We start from the raw sequence: 15720 nt of genomic DNA, 5'->3' as shown, positions 1-15720 counted from the left end.
GTGCTCAGGAGAGAGGGCAGGTGGTGGAGACACGTTTTCTCAGCCCCCACCTTGTGCATAGCAGCCAATGGCATTTCACTCTTACAGGGAGCCCAGGGAGTGAGAAGAAGGCTATGGACAGAAACACAGAAGAAAGAAGCATAAAAATAGACTCCAAGACGGGGATTGAAGGTTTTAAGGAGCAGAAGTGATCAGAGTTGAGTTTCGAAAAGATTGCTCTGGCGAAAGAATGCAGAATGGACTGGAGAGGGAGAAGTCACAGGCATGGGACAGTCACCCAGGAGGGAGAACAGAGTCCCCCCAGGGGGAGGAGCCTGGTGTCTGTGTCCAAGCTACTTACCTTTTGCCCATCTCACAGGTTCACACGAGGCTCACACGGGGCTGTGGCAATGACATACACATCCAAGTGGAAGACAGGACTTTCCTCTCTTTACAGAACGCCTTCTCCTTGAAGAGCAGAGGTGGCACACTGTCCACCTCTGTTTTAAAACATGTCGAATTAGTAGCCAACATTTAAAATTCTGGAGATAGTGCATGGAATTCTGATTCCTGGCTTCTCTTAGAAAAAGCCCAAGTCTTCCAACAGTCACCCTGCATTCTTGGCAGGAGCTGAGTAGCATTGCTGTCTTTAGATGGGGCGCTCCCTCTTTATCACAGTCCCCACCACCCCCAGTGCCTCCTTGACACTATTAGTTGCCATTCACCATCCCATGGAGCTTGTATTTTCTTTCGCTGGGCCTGCTTTACTCATTTTCATTACCTGCTGGCACTTGTTTGTGACTCCTCTAGGGTGCGGGCACACAAGTGTCTTCACGTGAGGGCTTGATGGAAGTGCCCCTGGAGAATGATACCCCAAAATCATCTGCCTATTTTGCATGCACATCTTCTCGAGTCTTGCCCTTCAATCTGAGCCACGGGCTCTTCAGAAGTGTTCAATCATTATATTTCGTATATTTTAAACAACCACAGTTCAAGAATTCTATTTTTTTTTTTTTTTTTGAGTTGGAGTCTCACAATGTCACCCAGGCTGGAGTGCAATGGTGCAATCTCAGCTCACTGCAACCTCCCCCCTCCCAAGTTCACACAATTCTCCTACCTCACCCTCCTGAGTAGCTGGGATTACAGGCGCCCGCCACCACACCTGGCTAATTTTTTGTATTTTTAGTAGAGATGGGGTTTCACTATGTTGGCCAGACTAGTCTCAAACTCCTGACCCTGTGATCCGCCTGCCTCGGCCTCCCCACACCCGACCAATAATTCTAATTTTTAAAAAAATTCACACATAAAACAAAATGTGTTATCAAGCACATTTAATTCACTGGCAACCACAAGACATTAATTGTGCCCCTAGGTTAGGTATAAGGCCATAGAAATGAACTTGCCATCGCTGTCCAGTTGAAGAGTTTAGCTTGATAGTGCAAGGCCAGTGGCTTTAACAAATGCTACCGTTTGCCACTGTTCTTTGTCAAGACTTTGTCAGTACTGACTCTTGAAATAAATTGGCCATTGCAACTGCCATTTCAAATTTCTGAAGATGTATTAGAAAGGAAGAACCCACTGCCATCAGGGGAAAGAGGACCTAGGAAGATGGAAGGAAAAAATGAGAATGGAAGACATTTTTTCTCCCTTGGAAAGGATTTCATCATGTAACTACTGCACGTTTTAGTACCCTGATAACACCGGACATTATTCCAAAGTAAGTAAAAACTTTCATTGTTCAGTTTTATAATAAACCAATGATAACTTGTGAACTTATTATGATAATAAAGCACTTCTACGAGGTTTTTAAAAAAGTTTTGAAGTTAGGCATTGCTTTAGAAAACAATTGAAAACCACTTTTCTAAGAAGACGCAGTTTGTGGCAGCCCCAATTCGGCAGGTATTAGCTGGTGAGAGATGTGCTGCAGCGAGACCTCCCACCAGCAGGTGGCACTGCGCGCACTGCTCGCACCTCCCCTCAACACCCTTTCTCTCAGCAATGGCGGGTGATGGTGGGGCCCTCTCTTTATAGGGGTGGCCATTCTAATGCCTGACCTCAGGTGCAGACCAGTGTTCCCACCGCGCGAGAGCCCTGACCCCTGGGAGGGTTAAAGAAAACAATGATGTTCTCCGTGTACCCTTCCGCGAGGACTCGGGAGGAGACCGCGGTGCCGAAGACGCAAGCCAGGGGAGAATTCGCGCCAGGCGGTAGGCGGGGCGGCGGGCAGCCCCGAGGCGGGCGGGGTCCTGGCGAGAAGAGAGCCGGCGGCCTGAGGAGGTGACTGACTGAGCAGCGCACCCGGGGAGCGAGGAGGCGCGGCAGAGTAAGTGGGCCCTGAGCTGACAGATCCACGGCGCGGCTGGAACTGCAAGCGAGCCGACCGACGAGTGAGGTGCGCAGCCATGATCACCTCAGCCGGTGAGTGCGGCCCCGAGCAAGCGCCGGGAGGGAGGAGCCGCCGCCGCGCCGGCTTTTAGCTGAGTCAGGGCCGGTGACTGGGCGCCTCCCGGCGGAGCGCCGGCCTGTGCAGCTCCTCACTGGCCAAGGCCCATCCCCGGGCCAGGGGCTGGGAGTCTGGTCAGGCCATTGCGTGCTCCTCTGGCTTGAGGGAATGAGCCGGGTCGACCGCCTCGGCATCCCTCCCCAACCACACCCCCGTGCCAGGACCCGAGGGGTTCCTGGGCCTTCCCCTGACCCCAAAAGGGTTTCCTTTTTTTCTCTGCCTCCCATTCTGGGCTATGTGAGGTTGTCCAGCCCTAGCCCTTCCCCGTAGGGGATTAGATGGGATGGGCCCCTGTGCCATTGAACAGCAAGACAACCCCCGGGCTAGGCAGCCTAACTGCTACATAAGTGCTTCTGGACGTGGCCAAGCTCCCTTCTCCTTAGAATGAAACCTGAAATTAGGTTTGAGGTGGGTCATTTCTGGGTCTGATCCAAGGGTATTCATTCAAAGCACCCAGAGAACTTCTGTGTTTGATGAAGACCCTGAAGATGCCTTGGAGATACCTTTATACTGCGAGTCTCCTTACCCTTTCTAGGTTATGTGCTCAGTTTATTGATTTTGCATTCAAGAAAGAACGGATGGGTCTGCGGAGCAGGTTTCATACACGCAAACCATTGCATAGGTAGATTCTCATGGTGACATTTGCAATGGAGTCAGTTACAGAGATCAAGTTTCGATTGGAGATGTAAGCTCTCTCTTACAGGTTGACTTGCATGTAGCTGTCCAGAGCTTTTTTCCCTTGCCTGTTTACATACCCTTTTCTTATTTTCTTACTCTGCTTAACCCACAAAAAAGCTTTTTGTTGTAAACAAACTGGTGAGCAGAAGACAGTATCTGTGTGATAAGGTGATCAAAACTTTGTTTTTATGGGGATTGGTTAAGGAAATTAGTGGTGATACTGGGAGACATAGTTATTTTCAAACATTTGAAGAGCTGTGGTTTGTACCTGGAGTAAGACTTTTTGTCCCCAAGGGATACAAGTGATCGCGAGATGAATTTTCGTTCAGTATTGGGAAGTTTTTCCAGTCAGGGCTTTGTAAAGATCAAATAAACTCTCAATTTCTTGCCACCTCTAGGCCTCATTCTATTTCACATCCATCTGTTACCACTGTTTCTTCTAACTTGGCCCAAACCACCTTCATTCATCTCTTGTCTGGGTTACTGTATCAGCCTTAAGGCTTTGTTTTTCGACAATTACCTCCATACAGTCCGTTTTGCTTGTGGAATGTGCTTTGAAAAACTTTAATCACATAATACTTCTTTGCTTAAAATCCACTAGTGCTTCCATTGTGTTTAGAGCAGCCGTGCCCAGCCCTTTGAGTTCGAGGACTTTTCTTCTTATCAGTGGTGGCGTATATGAAAATTATACATAAACCTTTTTCTTTTTTCTTAGCTCATTAGCTATCATTAGTGTTAGTATATTTTATGTGTAGCCCAAGACAATTCTTCCGTTGTGGCCCAGGGAAGCCAAAAGGTTGGACACCCCTGGCATAGAGTAAAATCCATACTCTTAACCAAGGACCCCCATGATCTGATTCCTGCCTTGTCTTGTAGTGCTGTCGTCCTCCCTCAATACGTCCTAATCACACTGGCCTTTTTGTTCCTTCATTATGTCAGTTTCTGTCCTATCTGGGGGCCCTGGCACATTCTGTTCCTTTCTAGTCTTCTCTTCCTCAGGTTTTTCCTTAGCTTCTCAATCTTTAGTCTCAACTCAAATGTTATTCTTCCCTGATCACTCTATTAAAATACTCTGGCTCTCTCTCCATCACAGCTCTGTAATTGCCGTGTTTGTTTCCTTGCCTGATTATTCTCTTTCCCTCCCTGGTAGAATTTTGAACAGCAAGTTTGTTTTCACAATTGTTAGAACATTGCTGAGAACATGGCAGAAATTCAAAAGTATGTCTTGACTGAAGAGCTCAGTCAGCCAATCATAGCGGTTAATCAGTCCCTTGAGTTTTTAATGTAGAGGTTGAAAAAGCACTTGGTAACAATACAATAGACTAAGCCTCTTTAGGATGGCAAAACTAATAATTTTTGAGGTGGTATCCTGAGATTCTGTGATGATCGTATAGTATATATTTATGACTGTGATTTAGGTTTATTGGATTACTTGTCAACTTCTGCTCCAAGTCTTTTGTCACTTTGTTTTCTGTTCTATGGCTCATGTTGATTTAGAATTTGTCCCAGATGCTAAACAGGCCAGTGTCTTGATTCTGGTGTGGATTAGGCAGTTTGTTCATTCATTTATTGACCAGGCACTTACTAGACACTAGCATACAGTGGTGAATAAGAGGTCAACATGTTCTATTCAAGAGGTTTGACTATGCAAGGGAGTGGAGAGATAAGAGATTGGTGCTTACTGGCGGGCGATGTGAAATTGAGTGAGGTTTTTTTTTTTTAAACAAAATACAGACACATAAAGGAAAGTTGTGCTAAAAAGCTTTAAAACAATAGTCCCCCACCTCATGTTCCCTATCCTGATCCCCAGAGATAACTGTTCCCAACTTTTAAGCTATGTCTTCTGGAACATACCTCCATATTTATAAATAACATCCAAATATTTCTGTCAATTGATTCAACAATTTTAGATGAGTAGCTGTTCAGTTCCTATAATGGCTTTTAGCTTCCCTAGGCCTTTCCCATCCTCTCCCCTCTCCAGAAGAGAGTTCTGTTTTGTCTTTAAGATGGGAAATATTAATGTATGGAGTACAGATTATTTTATTTAGTTCTGGTCCTTGGCCAGAGGCTGAGTTTCTAAGCCAGGACAACCATGTAACTAGTTAGTTACAAGTGAAACCAAACCAGAGAATATAAAAAGCCATCTTCTTTTTTGGTAAAAGCCATTCAAATCCAACATTGATTGACGATAGGTAGCAGTTTTAGTATTAAGTGTTCTGTTATTTAAGATCTGTTCTACATTTAAAGCATTCTGACCTGTCATCTTAATCCATATCACTAGTTTGCAATTTTTTCTTTTTCACTGAATGAATTTTGAAATTTATCTGTTCTCTATGCTGTCAATTCAGAATCTCAGTTCTGGACTTGTCTTACCAACCTAAAGTACCAAGAGGTTCTTTGTATTTGCTTTTATGCTTTTGGAATAGGAGTATACTTTAGTTTTGCTTGGTAAATTTTCTATCTTTTCCTGTATGGCTCCCTAAAGACTGCTTAAGCTATTTGGCAAACCTATACTTTGTCAGTTAGAAATGGCTACATTTGACTAAGTTGCCTTGACACTTTTTAATCAAATCACAGTTTCAACTCAGTGTTCCAGAGTGATTTTAAAACCCACATGGAACACATTTGAGAGATAGTGTGGTTTCCTTGGTGGTCTAAATACAATAATTTCCCATATCATTTTTCCAGTAATCCCTTTGACCTTTGACTATATTTGAAGGTGTGTTCTTTTGGAGAGGACAATTATTTCTTTTACTCTCCTATGTTAGTAGTAATACCTTGAGGCTAAGAGAAGGCATATGGGGAATGCTGTGCTTGGGTAATTGAATTCAGTGTGAGTATACTTATTCATCATTTAATAAAACCCAGGTTACTTGTGATAGGAAAGAGGTGCCATAATATACACACCTTGAAATAATTGAAGTATTTTACCCTGTTGATGACTAAATGCTCCCATTTTTGTAAATTAATCTTATAACTATTGATGTATTTTGTATGAATAATTTTATTCTAAAATTGTACAAAAAGGTTTCCCATTTTAATCAGTAAATTAGGCCAGTGGTTCTCAATCTATATTGAGCAAAAGAATCACAGTACTGGGCCCCATCCCCTTAATTTCTGATTCAGTAGATCTGGAGTGGGGCCAAGAAATTGTATTTCTTACAGGTCCCCAGGCAATGCTAATGCTATTAGCACAGGGACCACACTTTGAAAACCATTGAATTATGCAAATGATGTGATATATGTGGTGCCATGAGGGTTTGATAATATAATTAAGTCTTAAACTTGAAATATAAACCTTTACACTTTCAAAGAAAAATAATTATTCTCCTAGAGAAGTTACCCCTCAAAAACTTTTTTTTTCAACTATCATATATTTTCGACCAAGTGTTAAAATTTCTACCTTAGTGAGAATGTTTTGTAATCATGTTACATCTCTTCTCTCATAGCTGGAATTATTTCTCTTTTGGATGAAGATGAACCACAGCTTAAGGTATGAATTAAAGAAAAAGTAACTAGGCTTAGTGTGAATACTGTGAAGCCTTTTGAATTTAGTGGTATCTGTAAATCTTCCATCATTTAAAGTCACTATCCTACCTTGCTTGTACCCAGTTATTGTGACCTAGCCACAGAGGACGGTATTTTGGCAATAGCAGTTGCTTTTCCTTGAGTTTAACAAAACTAAGACAAATAAACCTCATTACAGCACTTGAATAATCCCCTAATTTCTTTCCTTTATTTATTTCCTTATTTATTTATTTAAGACAGAGTCTTGCTCTGTCACCCGGGCTGGAGTGCAGTGACGTGATCTCGACTCACTGCAGGCTCCACCTTCCGGGTTCAAGCAATTCTCCTGCCTCAGCCTCACAAGTATCTGGGACTCCAGGCGCACACCAACACACCTGGCTAATTTTTGTGTTTTTTTAGTAGAGAGAGGGTTTTTCCATGTTGGCCAGGCTAGTCTCAAGCTCCTAACCTCAGGTAATCAGCTCACCTATACCTCTCAAAGTGCTGGGATTACAGGCATGAGCCAACACACCAGGCTCTTTTTTCTTTTTTTGAGACAGAGTCTCACTTGGTCACCCAGGCTGGAGTGCAGTGGTACGATCACAGTTCATTGCAGCCTTAACCTCCTGGACAATCCTCCCACCTTAGCCTCCCAAGTAGCTAGGACCATAGGCATGCACCACCACACTGAGCTAACTTTTCAATTTTTGTTGTGGTGACGTCTCACTATGTTGTCCAGGCTGATCTCAAACTGCTGCTCCTGGGTTCAAGCAATCCCATCGCCTTGACCTCCCAAAGTACTGGGATTATGGGTTTGAGCCACCACACCTGCCCCTCCCTCTGCTCCAGTTTCTTTATCAACAGAAAGCACAAAAAGTTGTTTCTTCTGTTTCACATATTTAAAGTTTTTTTATTTGGAATGTACTTGTAGTGGCTCTAGATACTTGATTCCTTTACATCTAAACCAGCAACTGGGAGTTAATTTTTATGTTTAAAGAAAAATGTTTGATGATTTAAAACAGAAAGAAAATGTGTAAACTCAAGAAAAAGTATAAGTTGGTAAATTTTTATATTTGTTATAGAGTAAAAGTTTGAGTAAATATTACTGAGGATTTGACCATTGATTTGTTGAAAAACATTTTTTAAGGAAGTGTAATAAGTCTATCTTAAAATGGGATTTTGGTTTTATCTTTTACAGGAATTTGCACTACACAAATTGAATGCAGTTGTTAATGACTTCTGGGCAGAAATTTCTGAGTCTGTAGACAAAATGTAAGAAATTATTTTTATAAATCAGAATAAAGTGAATCAAATTTAATTGTGAATGTGGGTCTTGTGGCTTATTGATTCGTTTAGAAATTTGCTGTTAACTGAATTGTGGCTTAAATATTTAGAGTTGGGATTTTTAGGGAAAACCACAGTTTGAACTAGACCTGTACCTCCTAATTTCTTTCAGAGAGGTTTTATACGAAGATGAAGGTTTCCGGAGTCGACAGTTTGCAGCCTTAGTGGCATCTAAAGTATTTTATCACCTGGGGGCTTTTGAGGAGTCTCTGAATTATGCTCTTGGAGCAGGGGACCTCTTCAATGTCAATGATAACTCTGAATATGTGGAGACTATTATAGGTAATTATCAGCTGTCTGGTAAGGCTTTATCTTGTCAGCTTCTTTCTCGCTGTAGTGCACACAGCAGTTTTTTTCCTGAATTCGATGTTGCCAAATTTCATTTTAATTTAAAATTCATAATCTTTCTATAATAATTTTATGCAGGCTGAATTTTTAGATCTGCCCTCCAACTGAGTGCTGGTTCTCAGCGGTTATGATTATCACCAGTCCAATGAACAGACTGTTAGATGAAGAGATTAAATCAGATTATTATGAGTAATAAATGGTACCAGTTTATGTAATTTTTTCGAATACAGAAAACCATTATTGAGTATCTGCATTGTGCTAGGCACCATGCTAGTCACTCTGCATACCATGGTTTATTCCCCAGCTACCCCATAAGGAAGGTGCTAGCCGTTTCACAAATGAGACAACTTGGGTTTTGAGATGACAAAGACATGGTTATTAAATAGGAGGATAAAATTGAAAACCTGGGTTTACTCACTCCAAAACCCATACTGTCTACTTGTAACCTTTGTTTTCTTATTTTTGAAGGGAGAGGATAACACAGGCAAGGCTCTGAATTCTCTGACACATATTTCAGCCAGAGTTTTAAATTTAAGCAATTATGTAGGATTTTATACAAAGATTTTGTAGCGTAAAAAAAAATGCTTGAAAACTCCTGATATAGTAAATGAAAGAAGGGACTGCATACCCTCAGACTGTCTTTATCAAACTTCGGATTCATAGTACAGAGAGCTGAAGGGCATGTTCTGTCAGGAATGTACAGTGTAGATATTCACATAGCTGATTAATAGAAGATCTGTATTATTCACTTTAACACTTACAAGGAGGAAGTTGGTATTCTCTTTCAGAAATTGGGAAATGATGTACAAGGGAATTAATAGAAGTACCTTCAACTGTCCCTGGGATTCTGTGTTCAAGTTTTTAAAGTTTTTGCTATGATGATATGAACATTTTGCAAGTTACTGTATTGTTGGAGGCTCATTGAACTGGGCCGTCGTTACCTGTGAATCCAGTGGGAAGAACTGATGGCTTAAAAGGATAGACCGTATTGTTTGAAACTAGAGTACTTTCTTCACTTTAAGCTGGAAGTGGGGGATATAATACACATCATTTTTATTTGATGGATTTTTTTTTTTTAAATAGAGGCAGGATCTCACTGTGTTAACCAGGATGGTCTCAAACTCCTGGCCTCAAGCAGTCGTCCTGCCATAGCCTCCCAAAGTGTTGGAATTGCAGGTGTAAGCCACCATGTCCAGTCTTTTTTTTTTCATTTTTGTTAATGAAAGTTTATATTTTTTACAACAGTGCTCTACAAATGCTTCCAGTGCCACTGTTGTACAAATCATGATTTTAAACTGGACTGTTGGTGTGAAGTGCTATGGCATGGTAAATGCCTTCCCTGTCTCTAAACACTGTATCGTTTTACCTTTGGAAGGTGTTTTGATCAGTAGACCAGTTTTGTCTGCATTTATTTATTTAAAATGAGGTTCATCCTTCCCCTAGTTTTGTAGGGCACATTTTTTAAGATGTCAGTGAGATTTGTGAGGGGGTATACAAAACATAATTTGAAAAAAGCTTCCTAGGATCTTAATGAATATCATAAACAGTACCTCCAGAAAATCCAGGACCTGTAAATCTCCAGGTTATGACAAGACTTTAGCAGGAAATGAGGCTGAGTTTTAGTTATAACATAAACCTGGGATATGTTTGTGACATAAATGCAAACCTGGTGTATGAGAACATGAATCGCATTTGAAACCTGGGACGTACATTTTTTTCCCCTCAGTTATATAATCTAAGGAAAATTCTCCAAATGCTCTAATTTTGAGGTTCCTCTCCAAATTAGGGTTAATATTTCCTCTCTTAACTACAATTGGTTCAAAAAGCTCACATTAGGGCCTGATAGACATTTTGTACAACTGAAATTGTTTAAGGTCTGTTTTGTATTATAACTTCCACTGTGGGTTTTTGTTTTTTTTTGTTTCTGGTAGAATTTTTCTCTGTTTCCCAGGCTGGAGTACAGTGGCGTGATCTCGGCTCGCTGCAACCTCCACCTCCCTGGTTCAAGCGATTCTCGTGCCTCAGCTTCCCAAGTAACTGGGATGACAGGTGCACTCCACCACAGCCAGCTAATTTTTGTATTTTTAGTAGAGATGGAGTTTTGCCGTGTTGGCCAGGCTGGTCTTGAACTCCTGGCCTCAAGTGATCCAACTGCCTCGGCTTCCCAAGGTGCTGGGATTACAGGGGTGAGCCACCAACCCAGCCCACTGTGTTCTTGTTAACTGTACTAAACCTTCATAGTTCTACCTGAATCTTGAATGTAGTATATTGCAATTTATGAAAGTCCTCTGCTTCCTTCAAAATATAGACCTATTTAACCTGGGTCATCTAGTAAGCCAACAATCATTTATGCTAGTTCAAATTATTTTTATTTCTTGGGGTTATAGTTTGTAACTAATAAATCTTGCCCTCTTTCCCTTACTTCTCTTTGAAAGAGACAAGCCGATGAATTATGGAGAGGATAACTAATGTATATGTCATTCCTCTTGGATGACTATTTTGTCTTCCTTATGAAGGTGAAAGACAGGGAAATGTCCTTCTTTTGGTTATACCTAGAAAGTTTAAGGTGTGATTACGAAGAAATATAACTAAACTGCAAACAAATGTTTCTCATGAGGTATGCTATTGATATCCTTCAGTAGGTCACACCCTCCCCTCCATGCACCCAAATCATTATGAAATACAGAAGCTAAATTGTGCACACTTTTACATGAATTTTCAGACACCTCCTTAGGAGAAATAGGTTCCACTTACCTCATATTGAGACAATAAATAGAGTCAGGAACCGCATAATGACAGACTACATGGACAACAGATATCCCGTAAGAGTACAATACCATATTTTCACTGTACCTTTTCTGTGTTTAGACACAAATACTATTGCCTGTAGTATTCAGTACAGCAAAATGCTATACAGGTTTGCGGCCTAGAAGCAGTAGGCCATACCATATAGCCTAGGCATGTAGTAGGTTATATACTATCTAGGTTTGTGTTAAGTTCACTCCATGATGTTTGCGCAATGATGAAATCACCTAAAGATGTATTTTCCAGAATGGATTATTGTCATTAAGTGACCCAGGACTGTTTTTCAAAGGATCTGCTACAATTGCTGGAAAAGTTTTTGGAAATCTTTGGAATTACCTTTTAAACCTATGGTACATTTCAGGTCATTTCACTATTACTCTACAGAGACAATTCAGACATAGTTCTTACTCTCAGGTTGCTAATAGTTTCATTCATGGGAAGAAGTCTGATATACTACTATATGATAATTACTATAATAGGCCTTTTAAAATATCTTTAGCAATGGCAAATGTTTGTTTTTTGAAAGTGAAACAGCAGCTATTTGTAGCCAACTGTTTTGAATAAGCAGTTTAATCAGGTAGAGTAACAATTTTGATCAAAATGAAGTAACAAGTAGAAATTTTAAAAATAAATAAATAAATAAGAAACAAGGTCCCATTGTGTTTCTTAGGCTGGCCTCGAACTCCTGGGCTCATGTGATCCTCCTGCCTCAGCCTCCCAGGTAGCTGGGACTGTGGGTGAGCACCACCATACCTGGCAGATAGAAATGTTTTGACCAATGTCAGCTGGATTGGAATTAGTGTATAGTTCTCCAGTGTAAATATTATGAGGAGTACAGTATTGATTCAAATGTATAAGTTCTAGCATTTCAAAATTTGCTTGTTGCTTTATCGTCATCCCATTAAGTATATATGATTATGAATGTAGGCCTTGCCCTTTCTAATAGTTTAGCCCAACTTACAAGATAATCAGTTGTTTGATTTCTTCAACAGCAAAATGCATTGATCACTACACCAAACAATGTGTGGAAAATGCAGATTTGCCTGAAGGAGAAAAAAAACCAATTGACCAGAGATTGGAAGGCATTGTGAATAAAATGTTTCAGCGATGTCTAGATGATCACAAGTATAAACAGGCTATTGGCATCGCTCTGGAGACACGAAGACTAGATGTCTTTGAGAAGACCATACTGGAGTCGGTAGGTAGATGATGTCATTTTAGAGATTATTGTTCATAGGGAATCAGCAAAGCAAGGTGTTCAAACCAGAACTCTCATAGGCAGTGAAAAGAAAATCTAGTTTAGAAATAAGGTGCTCTTTTGCCAAATATTTTATTTTCTTATTTCTGTATGAATCTTAGTTGTGTTTTCTGTCCATGGAATGTCTGCTTTTATCTTACCACATAATCCTTTGAAGTCTTGCATGGGAAGTTGTATTAACTATTCTGCCCTTTTTAGAAGACAATAAACTACTATTTTAATGCATTTATCAGGGTTAAAACTACCAGGTAGATTCCTGGTTTGTGGTGTACGCAATAATGAAGACAATTTAAGTCACCAACCGAAGTGGTTAGAAAGGTACAAAGCTGAGTTAAGTGACACTGATCTGTAGGTGCACTTTGCCTCACCAACTATTTCTCTCCATGAGCTAGCTCTCTGTATTCTAGCCATTTTGGTGTCTTATCTAGATGAACCCTGCTTCATTCCCCCTTCTAAAAATATTTTTAACATTCCTTTTTTCTTTTTTGAGATGGAATCTTGCTCTGTCACCCAGACTGGAGTTAAGTGGTGCAATCTTAGGTCACTGAGACTTCTGCCTTTGGGGTTCAAGCAGTCCTCCCATCTCAGCCTCTCAATAGCTGAAATTACTGGCATGTGCCACCACGCCCAGCTCATTTTTGTATTTTTAGTAGGGGTGGGGCTTCACCATGTTGACCAGGCTGGTCTCGAACTCCTAACCTCAAGTGATCCAGCCGCCTCAGCCTCCCAAAGTGCTGGGATTACAGGCATGAGCCACTGCACCCGGCTTCCATTCCTTTCTTTGCCTGCTTTATTTCTGCTCACAATTCAGATCTTAGCCCAACTATCACTTGTTTGCAGAACTATGATTTTAATACCAATGTTGTCTTCAACCCCTACAGCAAAGACTAGGTCCAGTTCTGTTGTTAATCTTATGGAGCTCTATATACTTTTTCATGGTGTTTATCCCTTGATAATTGTATTATTAGATAGTTAATAGCTGTCTTTCCCACCAGATCATAAACTATATCAGAAAAAGTATTTGTGCCTTTTTTACCACTGTATCCCCAAAACCTAAGTCAGTGTTTAGCATCAATTACATGATTGGTTTAAATGAGTGAATAAATGAATGACCTTAAGTGATACAATGACCCTTATTTCCCTCTCAATTTCATTTTTGTGCAGTTGTAGCCCATCCCTGTCTTCATGTGTATAAGATTAAAATTCTTGCTTTCATTTATTCAACAAATATTTTTTGAATGCTCACTGTTTGCCAGATATTCTTCTAGGCATTAAAGATGTGCAGTATCCTTGCTCATCCACAGTTTTGCTCTCTGTGGTTTCAGTTACCTGCAGTCAACTACAGACTGAAAATATTAAATAGAAAAATCCAGAAATAAACAATTCTTAAGTCTTAAACTGTGCATCATTCTGGATAGCACAATGAAATCTCTCACCATCTCCTATCCCGAATGGGATGTGAATCATCCCAGCAGATCCATGCTGTATACACTGCCTGCCTATTAGTCACTTTAGCAGCCACCTTGTTTATCAGATTGACTATCACAGTATCACAGTCCTTGTGTTCAGATAATCCTTATTCTACTCAGAATGGCCTCAAAGCACAATAATAGTGATTTTGGCAATTCAGATATGCTAAAGAGAAGCCTTAAACTGCTTCCTTTAATTGAAAAAGTGCAAGTTCCCAACTTAGTAAGGAAAGAAAAAAAAATCATATGCTTAGCCTGCTAAGATATATGTAAGAATGAGTCTTCCATCCATAAACTTGTGAAGAAGAAAACAGAAATTAGTGTATAATTTATATAGGGTTTGGTACTATTTGTGGTTTCAGGCATCCACTGGGGGGGTGAAACATACTCCCCTCAGATAAAGGAGCACTACTGTAGTAGCAAACAAGACCAAGAAAGTTCCTGCCCAAAGCAAACAGTTCATTGGCAAATCTAGAAGGAAACAAGCAGTCAAACAAATAAATATGTAAAATAAAAGAATGACAAATGTTTTTTAAAAAATAAAGCAGAGTAAGAAATGCATCTTACTTTGCATCCCACTGCACATCTATAGATGTAATTTAAGCTTTATGAAACCAATACCTACCCTTACTACTTGTGATATAACTCTGATATTTTTAAATTGTATTTTTACTTTTTTAAATTTGCTAATCACATTTTATTAAATTGATTTTATTACACAGTTGGAAGTCACAACTCACTGTTAGGGAAATACTCCTGTAGCTTTCAGTGTGCTAATTTATGTTGAAGGGCTTTTACAGGGTGAAGTCTCAAATATCAGGGTACTTTTAAGAATCAACAAGTAAACACATATAGCCTGGATCAAAGTTTTCTCATAGGGAGAGCACCAGACAGATGTAACAGCACTGAACGCTTGAGTCATTCAGAGCGGTGTTGTGTTTCCTGTCCAGCAAGTGAGTGTCGGCAGTAAGTCATGAGGGAGTCTAGTAGCAAGGTAAGAGGCAGAAAGACTTCAGCAGACACAATTTGAAAACATAGCTACTCAGTTTATGGACAGTTGTGTATCTTTTTATAATAATTAGCAGCATCACTTTATTATAGTATACTATGTTCATATGATGGTGAGTCTAAGTATCACTAAATAATATTTTTAATCTATTTTTTATGATGATGTGGAAATATGTAATTCTTAAGAGTTTCATCTAAAATCGTTTAAAATTCTTAAGTTTTTAATTGTTTAAGAGGTTTAAATAATTGGCTTCCTAGATTGACTAAAGAAGCTAGATTAAAATAATTCAATTTCTAAATAAACATAATGTTCCAACAACCAGATAACATTATATCTTTAAATTATCTCTTTCAGAATGATGTCCCAGGAATGTTAGCTTATAGCCTTAAGCTCTGTATGTCTTTAATGCAGAATAAACAGTTTCGTAATAAAGTACTAAGAGTTCTAGTTAAAATCTACATGAACTTGGAGAAACCTGATTTCATCAATGTTTGTCAGGTAATGACATTACATTATGTTTCATTACACTGCTGCACCCTGTTCTGTGCTGTGCTATGTTATGCCACTTACTGTTCTATTAGTTTATATTACTATAACAGCTTTATACATGTATCTCAATTGATCTTCACAACAGCCCCGTGAAGATAAGGTACGTGCTTTATATTCCTTTTCATTAATAAGAATCTAAATCTTACAACACTAAAAAGCTATTTTGTTGTAACACCTTCTTTCTATGTATTCTTTTTTTCATTTTGAAAATCAATCATTTAAGGAAATTTTTTGAAATAACATTTTTTAAAAAGCTAGAAGAAAAGATTAA

At 39.7% G+C, this 15720-nt stretch overlaps 1 protein-coding gene across 1 annotated transcript in view; it reads left to right on the top strand.

Annotated features, from left to right (window-relative positions):
- The first annotated feature begins 2222 nt into the window (after positions 1 to 2222).
- The window catches only part of PSMD1 (proteasome 26S subunit, non-ATPase 1), a 113342-nt gene continuing 99844 nt past the window's right edge, over positions 2223 to 15720 (top strand). The window contains exons 1-6 of the mRNA XM_012434128.3: positions 2223 to 2397; positions 6610 to 6653; positions 7866 to 7939; positions 8124 to 8293; positions 12157 to 12362; positions 15255 to 15398. Of these exons, the coding sequence (XP_012289551.1) occupies positions 2382 to 2397; positions 6610 to 6653; positions 7866 to 7939; positions 8124 to 8293; positions 12157 to 12362; positions 15255 to 15398 (654 nt within the window). The 5' untranslated portion in view covers positions 2223 to 2381. The remainder of the gene's footprint in view (positions 2398 to 6609; positions 6654 to 7865; positions 7940 to 8123; positions 8294 to 12156; positions 12363 to 15254; positions 15399 to 15720) is intronic.

Source organism: Aotus nancymaae, unplaced genomic scaffold, assembly GCF_030222135.1.
Source record: "Aotus nancymaae isolate 86718 unplaced genomic scaffold, 86718_ANA_hifiasm-v0.15.2.pri h1tg000008l, whole genome shotgun sequence".
Classification (NCBI taxonomy): domain Eukaryota; kingdom Metazoa; phylum Chordata; class Mammalia; order Primates; family Aotidae; genus Aotus; species Aotus nancymaae.
The sequence above is the reverse complement of the archived record's forward strand: the minus strand, read 5'-3'. Positions and strand labels throughout refer to the sequence as shown.